The sequence below is a fragment of the Heptranchias perlo genome, chromosome 14 (assembly GCF_035084215.1).
Source record: "Heptranchias perlo isolate sHepPer1 chromosome 14, sHepPer1.hap1, whole genome shotgun sequence".
Taxonomy (NCBI): Eukaryota; Metazoa; Chordata; class Chondrichthyes; order Hexanchiformes; family Hexanchidae; genus Heptranchias; species Heptranchias perlo.
The window spans coordinates 72,963,129-72,979,481 of NC_090338.1; the positions used below are offsets into that span (position 1 = coordinate 72,963,129).

A 16,353-nucleotide genomic window follows, 5' to 3' on the forward strand; every position below is an offset into this window, starting at 1 on the left:
TCCCATCATCCTCATCTCCACAGTCAGACTCTCCCATCATCCCTCATCCTCCACAGCAGACTCTCCCACCATCCTTCATCCCACACACTCTCCCATCATCCTTTCATCCTTCCATCCTCAGTCAAACTACTCCCATCAACCCTCATCCTCCACAGACACACTCTCCCGATCATCCTTCACCTCCACAGTCCCCACTCTCCCATCATCCTTCATCCACCACAGTCACGACGTGCGTCCCATCATCCTTCATCCTCCACAGTCAGACTCTCCCATCATCCCTCATCCTCCACAGTCAGACTCTCCCATCATCCTTCACTCCTCCACAGTCACACTCTCCCATCATCCTTCATCCTCCACCGGTCACACTCTCCCATCATCCTTCATCCTCCACAGTCACACTCTCCCATCATCCCTCATCCTCCACAGTCACACTCTCCATCATCCTCATCCTCCACAGTCAATCTCCCATCATCCTCATCCTCCACAGTCACACTCTCCCATCATCCCTTCATCCTCCACAGTCCACACTCTCCCATCATCCTCATCCTCCACAGTCACACTCTCCCATCATCCCTCATCCTCCACAGTCACACTCTCCCATCATCCCTCATCCTCCACAGTCACACTCTCCCATCATCCCTCATCCTCCACAGTCACACTCTCCCATCATCCTCATCCTCCACAGTCACACTCTCCCATCATCCCTCATCCTCCACAGTCACACTCTCCCATCATCCCTCATCCTCCACAGTCACACTCTCCCATCATCCTTCATCCTCCACAGTCACACTCTCCCATCATCCTCATCCTCCACAGTCACACTCTCCCATCATCCCTCATCCTCCACAGTCACACTCTCCATCATCCTCATCCTCCACAGTCAGACTCTCCCATCATCCTCATCCTCCACAGTCACACTCTCCCATCATCCTCATCCTCCACAGTCACACTCTCCCATCATCCTTCATCCTCCACAGTCACACTCTCCCATCATCCCTCATCCTCCACAGTCACACTCTCCCATCATCCCTCATCCTCCACAGTCACACTCTCCCATCATCCCTCATCCTCCACAGTCACACTCTCCCATCATCCCTCATCCTCCACAGTCACACTCTCCCATCATCCTTCATCCTCCACAGTCACACTCTCCCATCATCCCTCATCCTCCACAGTCACACTCTCCCATCATCCTTCATCCTCCACAGTCACACTCTCCCATCATCCTCATCCTCCACAGTCACACTCTCCCATCATCCCTCATCCTCCACAGTCACACTCTCCCATCATCCCTCATCCTCCACAGTCACACTCTCCCATCATCCCTCATCCTCCACAGTCACACTCTCCATCATCCCTCATCCTCCACAGTCACACTCTCCCATCATCCTTCATCCTCCACAGTCACACTCTCCCATCATCCCTCATCCTCCACAGTCACACTCTCCCATCATCCCTCATCCTCCACAGTCACACTCTCCCATCATCCCTCATCCTCCACAGTCACACTCTCCATCATCCTTCATCTCCCACAGTCACACTCTCCCATCATCCCTCATCCTCCACAGTCACACTCTCCCATCATCCTTCATCCTCCACAGTCACACTCTCCCATCATCCCTCATCCTCCACAGTCACACTCTCCCATCATCCTTCATCCTCCACAGTCACACTCTCCCATCATCCTTCATCCTCCACAGTCACACTCTCCCATCATCCCTCATCCTCCACAGTCACACTCTCCCATCATCCCTCATCCTCCACAGTCACACTCTCCCATCATCCCTCATCCTCCACAGTCACACTCTCCCATCATCCTCATCCTCCACAGTCACACTCTCCCATCATCCCTCATCCTCCACAGTCACACTCTCCCATCATCCCTCATCCTCCACAGTCACACTCTCCCATCATCCTCATCCTCCACAGTCACACTCTCCCATCATCCTCATCCTCCACAGTCACACTCTCCCATCATCCTCATCCTCCACAGTCACACTCTCCCATCATCCTTCATCCTCCACAGTCACACTCTCCCATCATCCTTCATCCTCCACAGTCACACTCTCCCATCATCCTCATCCTCCACAGTCACACTCTCCCATCATCCCTCATCCTCCACAGTCACACTCTCCCATCATCCTCATCCTCCACAGTCAGACTCTCCCATCATCCTTCATCCTCCACAGTCACACTCTCCCATCATCCCTCATCCTCCACAGTCACACTCTCCCATCATCCCTCATCCTCCACAGTCACACTCTCCATCATCCCTCATCCTCCACAGTCACACTCTCCCATCATCCTCATCCTCCACAGTCACACTCTCCCATCATCCCTCATCCTCCACAGTCACACTCTCCCATCATCCTTCATCCTCCACAGTCACACTCTCCCATCATCCTCATCCTCCACAGTCACACTCTCCCATCATCCTCATCCTCCACAGTCACACTCTCCCATCATCCTTCATCCTCCACAGTCACACTCTCCATCATCCTTCATCCTCCACAGTCACACTCTCCCATCATCCCTCATCCTCCACAGTCACACTCTCCCATCATCCCTCATCCTCCACAGTCACACTCTCCCATCATCCTCATCCTCCACAGTCACACTCTCCCATCATCCTTCATCCTCCACAGTCACACTCTCCCATCATCCCTCATCCTCCACAGTCACACTCTCCCATCATCCTTCATCCTCCACAGTCACACTCTCCCATCATCCCTCATCCTCCACAGTCACACTCTCCCATCATCCCTCATCCTCCACAGTCACACTCTCCCATCATCCTCATCCTCCACAGTCACACTCTCCCATCATTATCATCCTTCATCCTCCACAGTCACACTCTCCCATCATCCCTCATCCTCCACAGTCACACTCTCCCATCATCCCTCATCCTCCACAGTCTCACTCTCCCATCATCCTTCATCCTCCACAGTCAGACTCTCCCATCATCCCTCATCCTCCACAGTCACACTCTCCCATCATCCCTCATCCTCCACAGTCACACTCTCCCATCATCCCTCATCCTCCACAGTCACACTCTCCCATCATCCTCATCCTCCACAGTCACACTCTCCCATCATCCCTCATCCTCCACAGTCACACTCTCCCATCATCCCTCATCCTCCACAGTCACACTCTCCCATCATCCCTCATCCTCCACAGTCAGACTCTCCCATCATCCCTCATCCTCCACAGTCACACTCTCCCATCATCCCTCATCCTCCACAGTCACACTCTCCCATCATCCCTCATCCTCCACAGTCACACTCTCCCATCATCCCTCATCCTCCACAGTCACTCTCTCCCATCATCCTTCATCCTCCACAGTCACACTCTCCCATCATCCCTCATCCTCCACAGTCACACTCTCCCATCATCCCTCATCCTCCACAGTCACACTCTCCCATCATCCTTCATCCTCCACAGTCACACTCTCCCATCATCCCTCATCCTCCACAGTCAGACTCTCCCATCATCCCTCATCCTCCACAGTCACACTCTCCCATCATCCCTCATCCTCCACAGTCACACTCTCCCATCATCCTTCATCCTCCACAGTCACACTCTCCCATCATCCTTCATCCTCCACAGTCACACTCTCCCATCATCCCTCATCCTCCACAGTCAGACTCTCCCATCATCCTTCATCCTCCACAGTCACACTCTCCCATCATCCCTCATCCTCCACAGTCACACTCTCCCATCATCCCTCATCCTCCACAGTCTCACTCTCCCATCATCCTTCATCCTCCACAGTCAGACTCTCCCATCATCCCTCATCCTCCACAGTCACACTCTCCCATCATCCCTCATCCTCCACCGTCACACTCTCCCATCATCCCTCATCCTCCACAGTCACACTCTCCCATCATCCTTCATCCTCCACAGTCACACTCTCCCATCATCCCTCATCCTCCACAGTCACACTCTCCCATCATCCCTCATCCTCCACAGTCACACTCTCCCATCATCCCTCATCCTCCACAGTCTCACTCTCCCATCATCCTTCATCCTCCACAGTCAGACTCTCCCATCATCCCTCATCCTCCACAGTCACACTCTCCCATCATCCCTCATCCTCCACAGTCACACTCTCCCATCATCCCTCATCCTCCACAGTCACACTCTCCCATCATCCCTCATCCTCCACAGTCACACTCTCCCATCATCCCTCATCCTCCACAGTCAGACTCTCCCATCATCCTTCATCCTCCACAGTCAGACTCTCCCATCATCCCTCATCCTCCACAGTCACACTCTCCCATCATCCCTCATCCTCCACAGTCACACTCTCCCATCATCCCTCATCCTCCACAGTCAGACTCTCCCATCATCCTTCATCCTCCACAGTCAGACTCTCCCATCATCCTTCATCCTCCACAGTCACACTCTCCCATCATCCCTCATCCTCCACAGTCACACTCTCCCATCATCCCTCATCCTCCACAGTCACACTCTCCCATCATCCCTCATCCTCCACAGTCAGACTCTCCCATCATCCTTCATCCTCCACAGTCAGACTCTCCCATCATCCCTCATCCTCCACAGTCACACTCTCCCATCATCCCTCATCCCCCACAGTCACACTCTCCCATCATCCTTCATCCTCCACAGTCAGACTCTCCCATCATCCCTCATCCTCCACAGTCACACTCTCCCATCATCCCTCATCCTCCACAGTCACACTCTCCCATCATCCCTCATCCTCCACAGTCACACTCTCCCATCATCCCTCATCCTCCACAGTCACACTCTCCCATCATCCCTCATCCTCCACAGTCACACTCTCCCATCATCCTTCATCCTCCACAGTCAGACTCTCCCATCATCCTCATCCTCCACAGTCACACTCTCCCATCATCCCTCATCCTCCACAGTCACACTCTCCCATCATCCCTCATCCTCCACAGTCACACTCTCCCATCATCCCTCATCCTCCACAGTCACACTCTCCCATCATCCCTCATCCCCACAGTCACACTCTCCCATCATCCTTCATCCTCCACAGTCAGACTCTCCCATCATCCCTCATCCTCCACAGTCACACTCTCCCATCATCCCTCATCCTCCACAGTCACACTCTCCCATCATCCCTCATCCTCCACAGTCACACTCTCCCATCATCCCTCATCCTCCACAGTCACACTCTCCCATCATCCCTCATCCTCCACAGTCACACTCTCCCATCATCCCTCATCCTCCACAGTCACACTCTCCCATCATCCCTCATCCTCCACAGTCACACTCTCCCATCATCCCTCATCCTCCACAGTCAGACTCTCCCATCATCCCTCATCCTCCACAGTCACACTCTCCCATCATCCTTCATCCTCCACAGTCACACTCTCCCATCATCCCTCATCCTCCACAGTCACACTCTCCCATCATCCCTCATCCTCCACAGTCAGACTCTCCCATCATCCCTCATCCTCCACAGTCACACTCTCCCATCATCCTTCATCCTCCACAGTCACACTCTCCCATCATCCCTCATCCTCCACAGTCACACTCTCCCATCATCCCTCATCCTCCACAGTCACACTCTCCCATCATCCCTCATCCTCCACAGTCACATTCTCCCATCATCCCTCATCCTCCACAGTCACACTCTCCCATCATCCCTCATCCTCCACAGTCACACTCTCCCATCATCCCTCATCCTCCACAGTCAGACTCTCCCATCATCCCTCATCCTCCACAGTCAGACTCTCCCATCATCCCTCATCCCCCACAGTCACACTCTCCCATCATCCTTCATCCTCCACAGTCACACTCTCCATCATCCTTCATCCTCCACAGTCACACTCTCCCATCATCCTTCATCCTCCACAGTCACACTCTCCCATCATCCTTCATCCTCCACAGTCACACTCTCCCATCATCCTCATCCTCCACAGTCACACTCTCCCATCATCCCTCATCCTCCACAGTCACACTCTCCCATCATCCCTCATCCTCCACAGTTACACTCTCCCATCATCCTTCATCCTCCACAGTCACACTCTCCCATCATCCCTCATCCTCCACAGTCACACTCTCCCATCATCCCTCATCCTCCACAGTCAGACTCTCCCATCATCCTTCATCCTCCACAGTCACACTCTCCCATCATCCTTCATCCTCCACAGTCACACTCTCCATCATCCCTCATCCTCCACAGTCACACTCTCCCATCATCCCTCATCCTCCACAGTCACACTCTCCCATCATCCCTCATCCTCCACAGTCACACTCTCCCATCATCCTCATCCTCCACAGTCACACTCTCCCATCATCCCTCATCCTCCACAGTCACACTCTCCCATCATCCTTCATCCTCCACAGTCACACTCTCCCATCATCCTTCATCCTCCACAGTCACACTCTCCCATCATCCCTCATCCTCCACAGTCACACTCTCCCATCATCCCTCATCCTCCACAGTCAGACTCTCCCATCATCCCTCATCCTCCACAGTCACACTCTCCCATCATCCCTCATCCTCCACAGTCACACTCTCCCATCATCCCTCATCCTCCACAGTCACACTCTCCCATCATCCCTCATCCTCCACAGTCAGACTCTCCATCATCCCTCATCCTCCACAGTCACACTCTCCCATCATCCCTCATCCTCCACAGTCACACTCTCCCATCATCCTTCATCCTCCACAGTCACACTCTCCCATCATCCCTCATCCTCCACAGTCACACTCTCCCATCATCCTTCATCCTCCACAGTCACACTCTCCCATCATCCCTCATCCTCCACAGTCACACTCTCCCATCATCCCTCATCCTCCACAGTCAGACTCTCCCATCATCCCTCATCCTCCACAGTCACACTCTCCCATCATCCCTCATCCTCCACAGTCACACTCTCCCATCATCCCTCATCCTCCACAGTCACACTCTCCCATCATCCTCATCCTCCACAGTCAGACTCTCCCATCATCCCTCATCCTCCACAGTCACACTCTCCCATCATCCTTCATCCTCCACAGTCACACTCTCCCATCATCCCTCATCCTCCACAGTCACACTCTCCCATCATCCCTCATCCTCCACAGTCACACTCTCCCATCATCCCTCATCCTCCACAGTCACACTCTCCCATCATCCCTCATCCTCCACAGTCACACTCTCCCATCATCCCTCATCCTCCACAGTCACACTCTCCCATCATCCCTCATCCTCCACAGTCACACTCTCCCATCATCCCTCATCCTCCACAGTCACACTCTCCCATCATCCCTCATCCTCCACAGTCACACTCTCCCATCATCCTTCATCCTCCACAGTCACACTCTCCCATCATCCTCATCCTCCACAGTCACACTCTCCCATCATCCTTCATCCTCCACAGTCACACTCTCCCATCATCCCTCATCCTCCACAGTCAGACTCTCCCATCATCCCTCATCCTCCACAGTCACACTCTCCCATCATCCTTCATCCTCCACAGTCAGACTCTCCATCATCCCTCATCCTCCACAGTCACACTCTCCCATCATCCCTCATCCTCCACAGTCACACTCTCCCATCATCCTTCATCCTCCACAGTCAGACTCTCCCATCATCCCTCATCCTCCACAGTCACACTCTCCCATCATCCCTCATCCTCCACAGTCACACTCTCCCATCATCCCTCATCCTCCACAGTCACACTCTCCATCATCCTTCATCCTCCACAGTCACACTCTCCCATCATCCCTCATCCTCCACAGTCACACTCTCCCATCATCCTCATCCTCCACAGTCACACTCTCCCATCATCCCTCATCCTCCACAGTCACACTCTCCCATCATCCCTCATCCTCCACAGTCACACTCTCCCATCATCCCTCATCCTCCACAGTCACTCTCTCCCATCATCCTTCATCCTCCACAGTCACACTCTCCCATCATCCCTCATCCTCCACAGTCACACTCTCCCATCATCCCTCATCCTCCACAGTCACACTCTCCCATCATCCCTCATCCTCCACAGTCAGACTCTCCCATCATCCTTCATCCTCCACAGTCAGACTCTCCCATCATCCCTCATCCTCCACAGTCACACTCTCCCATCATCCCTCATCCTCCACAGTCACACTCTCCCATCATCCCTCATCCTCCACAGTCAGACTCTCCCATCATCCTTCATCCTCCACAGTCACACTCTCCCATCATCCTTCATCCTCCACAGTCACACTCTCCCATCATCCTTCATCCTCCACAGTCACACTCTCCCATCATCCCTCATCCTCCACAGTCACACTCTCCCATCATCCTTCATCCTCCACAGTCACACTCTCCCATCATCCCTCATCCTCCACAGTCACACTCTCCCATCATCCCTCATCCTCCACAGTCACACTCTCCCATCATCCCTCATCCTCCACAGTCACACTCTCCCATCATCCCTCATCCTCCACAGTCACACTCTCCCATCATCCCTCATCCTCCACAGTCACACTCTCCCATCATCCTTCATCCTCCACAGTCACACTCTCCCATCATCCCTCATCCTCCACAGTCTCACTCTCCCATCATCCTTCATCCTCCACAGTCACACTCTCCCATCATCCCTCATCCTCCACAGTCACACTCTCCCATCATCCCTCATCCTCCACAGTCACACTCTCCCATCATCCTTCATCCTCCACAGTCACACTCTCCCATCATCCCTCATCCTCCACAGTCACACTCTCCCATCATCCCTCATCCTCCACAGTCACACTCTCCCATCATCCCTCATCCTCCACAGTCACACTCTCCCATCATCCTTCATCCTCCACAGTCACACTCTCCCATCATCCCTCATCCTCCACAGTCACACTCTCCCATCATCCCTCATCCTGCACAGTCACACTCTCCCATCATCCCTCATCCTCCACAGTCACACTCTCCCATCATCCCTCATCCTCCACAGTCACACTCTCCCATCATCCTTCATCCTCCACAGTCACACTCTCCCATCATCCCTCATCCTCCACAGTCAGACTCTCCCATCATCCTCATTCTCCACAGTCACACTCTCCCATCATCCTTCATCCTCCACAGTCACACTCTCCCATCATCCCTCATCCTCCACAGTCACACTCTCCCATCATCCCTCATCCTCCACAGTCACACTCTCCCATCATCCCTCATCCTCCACAGTCACACTCTCCCATCATCCCTCATCCTCCACAGTCACACTCTCCCATCATCCTTCATCCTCCACAGTCACACTCTCCCATCATCCCTCATCCTCCACAGTCACACTCTCCCATCATCCCTCATCCTCCACAGTCAGACTCTCCCATCATCCTTCATCCTCCACAGTCAGACTCTCCCATCATCCCTCATCCTCCACAGTCACACTCTCCCATCATCCCTCATCCTCCACAGTCACACTCTCCCATCATCCTTCATCCTCCACAGTCACACTCTCCCATCATCCCTCATCCTCCACAGTCACACTCTCCCATCATCCTTCATCCTCCACAGTCACACTCTCCCATCATCCTTCATCCTCCACAGTCACACTCTCCCATCATCCCTCATCCTCCACAGTCACACTCTCCCATCATCCCTCATCCTCCACAGTCACACTCTCCCATCATCCTTCATCCTCCACAGTCACACTCTCCCATCATCCCTCATCCTCCACAGTCACACTCTCCCATCATCCTTCATCCTCCACAGTCACACTCTCCCATCATCCTTCATCCTCCACAGTCACACTCTCCCATCATCCTTCATCCTCCACAGTCACACTCTCCCATCATCCCTCATCCTCCACAGTCACACTCTCCCATCATCCCTCATCCTCCACAGTCACACTCTCCCATCATCCCTCATCCTCCACAGTCACACTCTCCCATCATCCCTCATCCTCCACAGTCACACTCTCCCATCATCCTTCATCCTCCACAGTCTCACTCTCCCATCATCATTGAATGGCTGAACTCTCTCTAACTATTCGTTTGCTTTCAATATGCTTATGAAAATGATCATTGTTTGATTTTATATTATCTACTCGTCTGTTTTTACATTCCCTTTTTGGCCCGTCTGATCTCCCACTGCACCTTTTACTTTTTTCATGATAATTAGCCCCTAACTTCACCATGTGCCTTCCAAGTTTCAGTTCAGTTTTAATTTCGATGTTGATCCACTGGACGCTAATCTTTGTCGATCTCTCCTTCTCACTGCGTAGCAATATATTTATTTTGTACTCTCTCCACCTCACATTTGAAGCTTTCCCTCTGCTGATCTATTGACCTGTTTGCTAAGTTTTCTGTCCAGCTAATTTCTCCCAGATCCCTTCTTATCTCGCTGATCTTCGCCTCTTTCCAGTCCAGTACCCTTATCTTCCACTCTTCATTGTCCTTGTCCATTCTGACATTGAACCTGCTGTGGTCGTTATTTCCCAATTGTTCACATCACTTATTTGCCCCACTTCATTTCCCAGAAGCAACGCTCCCTTCCTTCAAAAGCAAAATGCTGGAAATCTGAAATAAAACCAGACAGTGCTAGAAATACTCAGCAAGTCAGGCAGCATCTGTGGAGTGAGAAACAGAGTCAACGTTTCAGGTCGATGACCTTTCGTCAGAAGTGGAAGAAGTTGAAGATTTAATGGTTTTTAAGCAAATACAGAGCCAGGGAAAGGGGGGGAGGAGAGAGGGGAGGGAGGAAAGAACAAAAGGGAAGGTCTGTGATGGGTTGGAGGGCGGGAGTGATCAAATGACAAAAAGGGATGATGGTGCAAGGCAAGGAGGGTGGTAATGGGACAGGTTGAGTGAGTGGGCAAATACATAGCAGATGCAGTATAATGTGGATAAATGTGAAGTTGTTCACTTCAGGAGGAAAAACAGGAAGGCAGAGTATTATTTAAATGGTGATAGATTGGGAAATGTTGATGTACAAAGGGACCTGGGTGTCCTTGTACACCAGTCACTGAAAGCAAACATGCAGGTGCAGCAAGCAGTTAGGAAGGCAAATGGTATGTTGGCCTTCATTGCAAGAGGATTTGAGTACAGGAGCAGGGATGTCTTACTGTAGTTATACAGGGCCTTGGTGAGACCACACCTGGAGTATTGTGTGCAGTTTTGGTCTCCTTCCCTCAGAAAGGATATTCTTGCAATAGAGGGAGTGCAGTGAAGGTTCACCAGACAGATTCCTGGGATGGCAGGACTGTCTTATGAGGAGAGATTGGGTCGACTCGGCCTGCATTCACTCGAGTTTAGAAGAATGAGAGGGGATCTCATTGAAACATAAAAAATTCTGACAGGGCCAGACAGACTGGATGCAGGGGGGATGTTTCCCATAGCTGAGGGGTCCAGAACGAGGGGTCACAGTCTCAGGATATGGGGTAGGACATTTAGGACTGAGATGAGGAGAAATTTCTTCACTCAGAGGGTGGTGAACCTGTGGAATTCTCTACCACAGAAGGCTGTGGATGCCAAGTCACTGAATATATTGAAGAAGGAGCTAGATAGATTTCTAGACACAAAAGGAATCAAGGGGTATGGGGAGAGAGCGGGAATATGGTATTGAGATAGAGGATCAGCCATGATCATATTGAATGGCGGAGCAGGCTCGAAGGGCCGAATGGCCTACTCCTGCTCCTATTTTCTATGTTTCTATGTTCCTAAGTAAAGAAACAAATGATGGGTCTTGGGGAACTGTAAATGGCAGCAGCAGGACCATTACTAGCACCTGCCAGAACAAATCTTCCGGACTCAACATTGAATTCAATAACTTCGGATCATAACCACTGCTCCCATTTTCTCGGACAGCAGGTGTCGGTAATGGTTCTGATGTTGCCATTTCCAGCTCCTCTAGACCAATCTTTTGTTTCTTCACCTGTCCCATTCCCACCCTCCTTGCCTCGCACCATCATCCCTTTTGTCATTTAATCACTCCTGCCCTCCACCCTATCACAGTCCTTCCCTTTTGTTCTTCCTCCTCCCCCCCTTTCCCTGGCTCTGTATTTGCTTAAAAACCATTAAATCTTTCACTTCTTCCAGTTCTGACGAAAGGTCATCGACCTGGAACGTTAACTCTGTTTCTTTCTCCATCAGATGCTGCCTGACCCGTTGAGTATATCCAGCATTTTCTGTTTTTATTAATGTTCCTTTCCTTATTGGACTAGAAACAGACTGATCCAGGAAGTAGTCCTGGATACATTCTAAAATGTGGACCCCACTTTGATCACATGCATCACCTTTACTCCAGTTTATCTTGGGATAATTAAAGCCTCCCAATATTATTGCCCTGTTGTTATGTCTGCTTGAACAGTCCACAGGTCTCACCCTCGATCTGATCTCCACTCTTTGGGGGCCAGATATAGACACTGAGAATTGCAACAATTCTCTTCCTATTTCTCAACTATATCCATGTGGATTCTATCTGAACACAACTCCCCAGGACCTCCTTACCTTCTCGCCCTGTGTACCTGTCTGTTTTAAGTGGATTTATCCCCTAATTGTCATCCGCAACGAGATTTAATTGAGGGTGTTCTTAGCCAAATCAAAACAAGCCAGACGTGGTGCAGTGAGAGTTCTGTGGCTGAGATAGAAGGAAGGATTCTTACATTCTTAAATCCCCTGTAGAGCACTTGAAGCTCCCGCTTGGTGAAGTTGGTTTGGGCCTGCAGCTGTCCCAAACCCTCAGGCCGATGGCAAACTGTGGCCATTTCCAGCTCATCTTCAACCTTAACTGTAAAAAGAAAACAGACAAAAAGATGTGAGCAAAATCCGGAGGACAGTGGGGCACCTGAACATCACAAAAACTATCCACCAGGACAGGCAGCAAGACAAACGCACACACCTTGTTTAACCTTTCAACAGGCCTTGTTATCAAATGCCATGGGGCAGATTGTGGTCCACTGTAAGTCAGATTGAAGCCTGTGCTGATTCCAATGAGGCAGAGGACAAGAAACAGACATTTGTCCATCACTTCACTCCCCACACACACACACCCTGTACAACCCCCTCCATCACTTCACTCCCCACACACACCCTGTACAACCCCCTCCATCACTTCACTCCCCACACACACACACCCTGTACAACCCCCTCCATCACTTCACTCCCCACACACACCCTGTACAACCCCCTCCATCACATCACTCCCCACACACACCCTGTACAACCCCCTCCATCACTTCACTCCCCACACACACCCTGTACAACCCCCTCCATCACATCACTCCCCACACACACACACCCTGTACAACCCCCTCCATCACTTCACTCCCCACACACACACCCTGTACAACCCCCTCCATCACATCACTCCCCACACACACCCTGTACAACCCCCTCCATCACATCACTCCCCACACACACCCTGTACAACCCCCTCCATCACCTCACTCCCCACACACACCCTGTACAACCCCCTCCATCACTTCACTCCCCACACACACCCTGTACAACCCCCTCCATCACCTCACTCCCCACACACACCCTGTACAACCCCCTCCATCACTTCACTCCCCACACACACACACCCTGTACAACCCCCTCCATCACATCACTCCCCACACACACCCTGTACAACCCCCTCCATCACATCACTCCCCACACACACACACCCTGTACAACCCCCTCCATCACTTCACTCCCCACACACACCCTGTACAACCCCCTCCATCACATCACTCCCCACACACACACCCTGTACAACCCCCTCCATCACATCACTCCCCACACACACACACCCTGTACAACCCCCTCCATCACTTCACTCCCCCCACACACCCTGTACAACCCCCTCCATCACTTCACTCCCCACACACACCCTGTACAACCCCCTCCATCACATCACTCCCCACACACACACACCCTGTACAACCCCCTCCATCACATCACTCCCCACACACACACACCCTGTACAACCCCCTCCATCACTTCACTCCCCACACACACACACCCTGTACAACCCCCTCCATCACTTCACTCCCCACACACACACACCCTGTACAACCCCCTCCATCACATCACTCCCCACACACACCCTGTACAACCCCCTCCATCACATCACTCCCCACACACACCCTGTACAACCCCCTCCATCACATCACTCCCCACACACACCCTGTACAACCCCCTCCATCACTTCACTCCCCACACACACACACCCTGTACAACCCCCTCCATCACTTCACTCCCCACACACACACACCCTGTACAACCCCCTCCATCACATCACTCCCCACACACACCCTGTACAACCCCCTCCATCACATCACTCCCCACACACACCCTGTACAACCCCCTCCATCACATCACTCCCCACACACACCCTGTACAACCCCCTCCATCACATCACTCCCCACACACACCCTGTACAACCCCCTCCATCACTTCACTCCCCACACACACACACCCTGTACAACCCCCTCCATCACTTCACTCCCCACACACACACACCCTGTACAACCCCCTCCATCACTTCACTCCCCACACACACACACCCTGTACAACCCCCTCCATCACTTCACTCCCCACACACACCCTGTACAACCCCCTCCATCACATCACTCCCCACACACACCCTGTACAACCCCCTCCATCACCTCACTCCCCACACACACCCTGTACAACCCCCTCCATCACATCACTCCCCACACACACACCCTGTACAACCCCCTCCATCACATCACTCCCCACACACACACACCCTGTACAACCCCCTCCATCACTTCACTCCCCACACACACCCTGTACAACCCCCTCCATCACTTCACTCCCCACACACACCCTGTACAACCCCCTCCATCACATCACTCCCCCCACACACCCTGTACAACCCCCTCCATCACATCACTCCCCACACACACACACCCTGTACAACCCCCTCCATCACATCACTCCCCACACACACACCCTGTACAACCCCCTCCATCACATCACTCCCCACACACACACACCCTGTACAACCCCCTCCATCACCTCACTCCCCACACACACCCTGTACAACCCCCTCCATCACATCACTCCCCACACACACACACCCTGTACAACCCCCTCCATCACATCACTCCCCACACACACCCTGTACAACCCCCTCCATCACATCACTCCCCACACACACCCTGTACAACCCCCTCCATCACCTCACTCCCCACACACACCCTGTACAACCCCCTCCATCACTTCACTCCCCACACACACACACCCTGTACAACCCCCTCCATCACATCACTCCCCACACACACACACCCTGTACAACCCCCTCCATCACATCACTCCCCACACACACACACCCTGTACAACCCCCTCCGTCACTTCACTCCCCCCACACACACACCCTGTACAACCCCCTCCATCACTTCACTCCCCCCACACACACACCCTGTACAACCCCCTCCATCACTTCACTCCCCCCACACACACACCCTGTACAACCCCCTCCATCACTTCACTCCCCCCACACACACACCCTGTACAACCCCCTCCATCACATCACTCCCCACACACACCCTGTACAACCCCCTCCATCACCTCACTCCCCACACACACACACCCTGTACAACCCCCTCCATCACTTCACTCCCCACACACACCCTGTACAACCCCCTCCATCACTTCACTCCCCACACACACCCTGTACAACCCCCTCCATCACTTCACTCCCCACACACACCCTGTACAACCCCCTCCATCACTTCACTCCCCACACACACACCCTGTACAACCCCCTCCATCACTTCACTCCCCACACACACCCTGTACAACCCCCTCCATCACATCACTCCCCACACACACACACCCTGTACAACCCCCTCCATCACATCACTCCCCACACACACACACCCTGTACAACCCCCTCCATCACTTCACTCCCCACACACACACACCCTGTACAACCCCCTCCATCACTTCACTCCCCACACACACACACCCTGTACAACCCCCTCCATCACTTCACTCCCCACACACACACACCCTGTACAACCCCCTCCATCACCTCACTCCCCACACACACACACCCTGTACAACCCCCTCCATCACCTCACTCCCCACACACACACCCTGTACAACCCCCTCCATCACTTCACTCCCCACACACACACCCTGTACAACCCCCTCCATCACTTCACTCCCCACACACACCCTGTACAACCCCCTCCATCACTTCACTCCCCACACACACACACCCTGTACAACCCCCTCCATCACCTCACTCCCCACACACACCCTGTACAACCCCCTCCATCACTTCACTCCCCACACACACACCCTGTACAACCCCCTCCATCACTTCACTCCCCACACACACACACCCTGTACAACCCCCTCCATCACTTCACTCCCCACACACACCCTGTACAACCCCCTCCATCACTTCACTCCCCACACACACACACCCTGTACAACCCCCT

The 16,353-nt window shown here is 52.8% G+C and overlaps 1 protein-coding gene across 1 annotated transcript in view; it reads right to left on the reverse strand.

The window, feature by feature from the left end:
• LOC137332237 (A-type potassium channel modulatory protein KCNIP1-like) overlaps window positions 1–16,353 on the reverse strand; it is a 199,500-nt gene that overhangs the window by 116,595 nt on the left and 66,552 nt on the right. Inside the window, exon 2 of the mRNA XM_067995929.1 lies at window positions 12,556–12,680. Within this exon, the coding sequence (XP_067852030.1) occupies window positions 12,556–12,680 (125 nt within the window). The remainder of the gene's footprint in view (window positions 1–12,555; window positions 12,681–16,353) is intronic.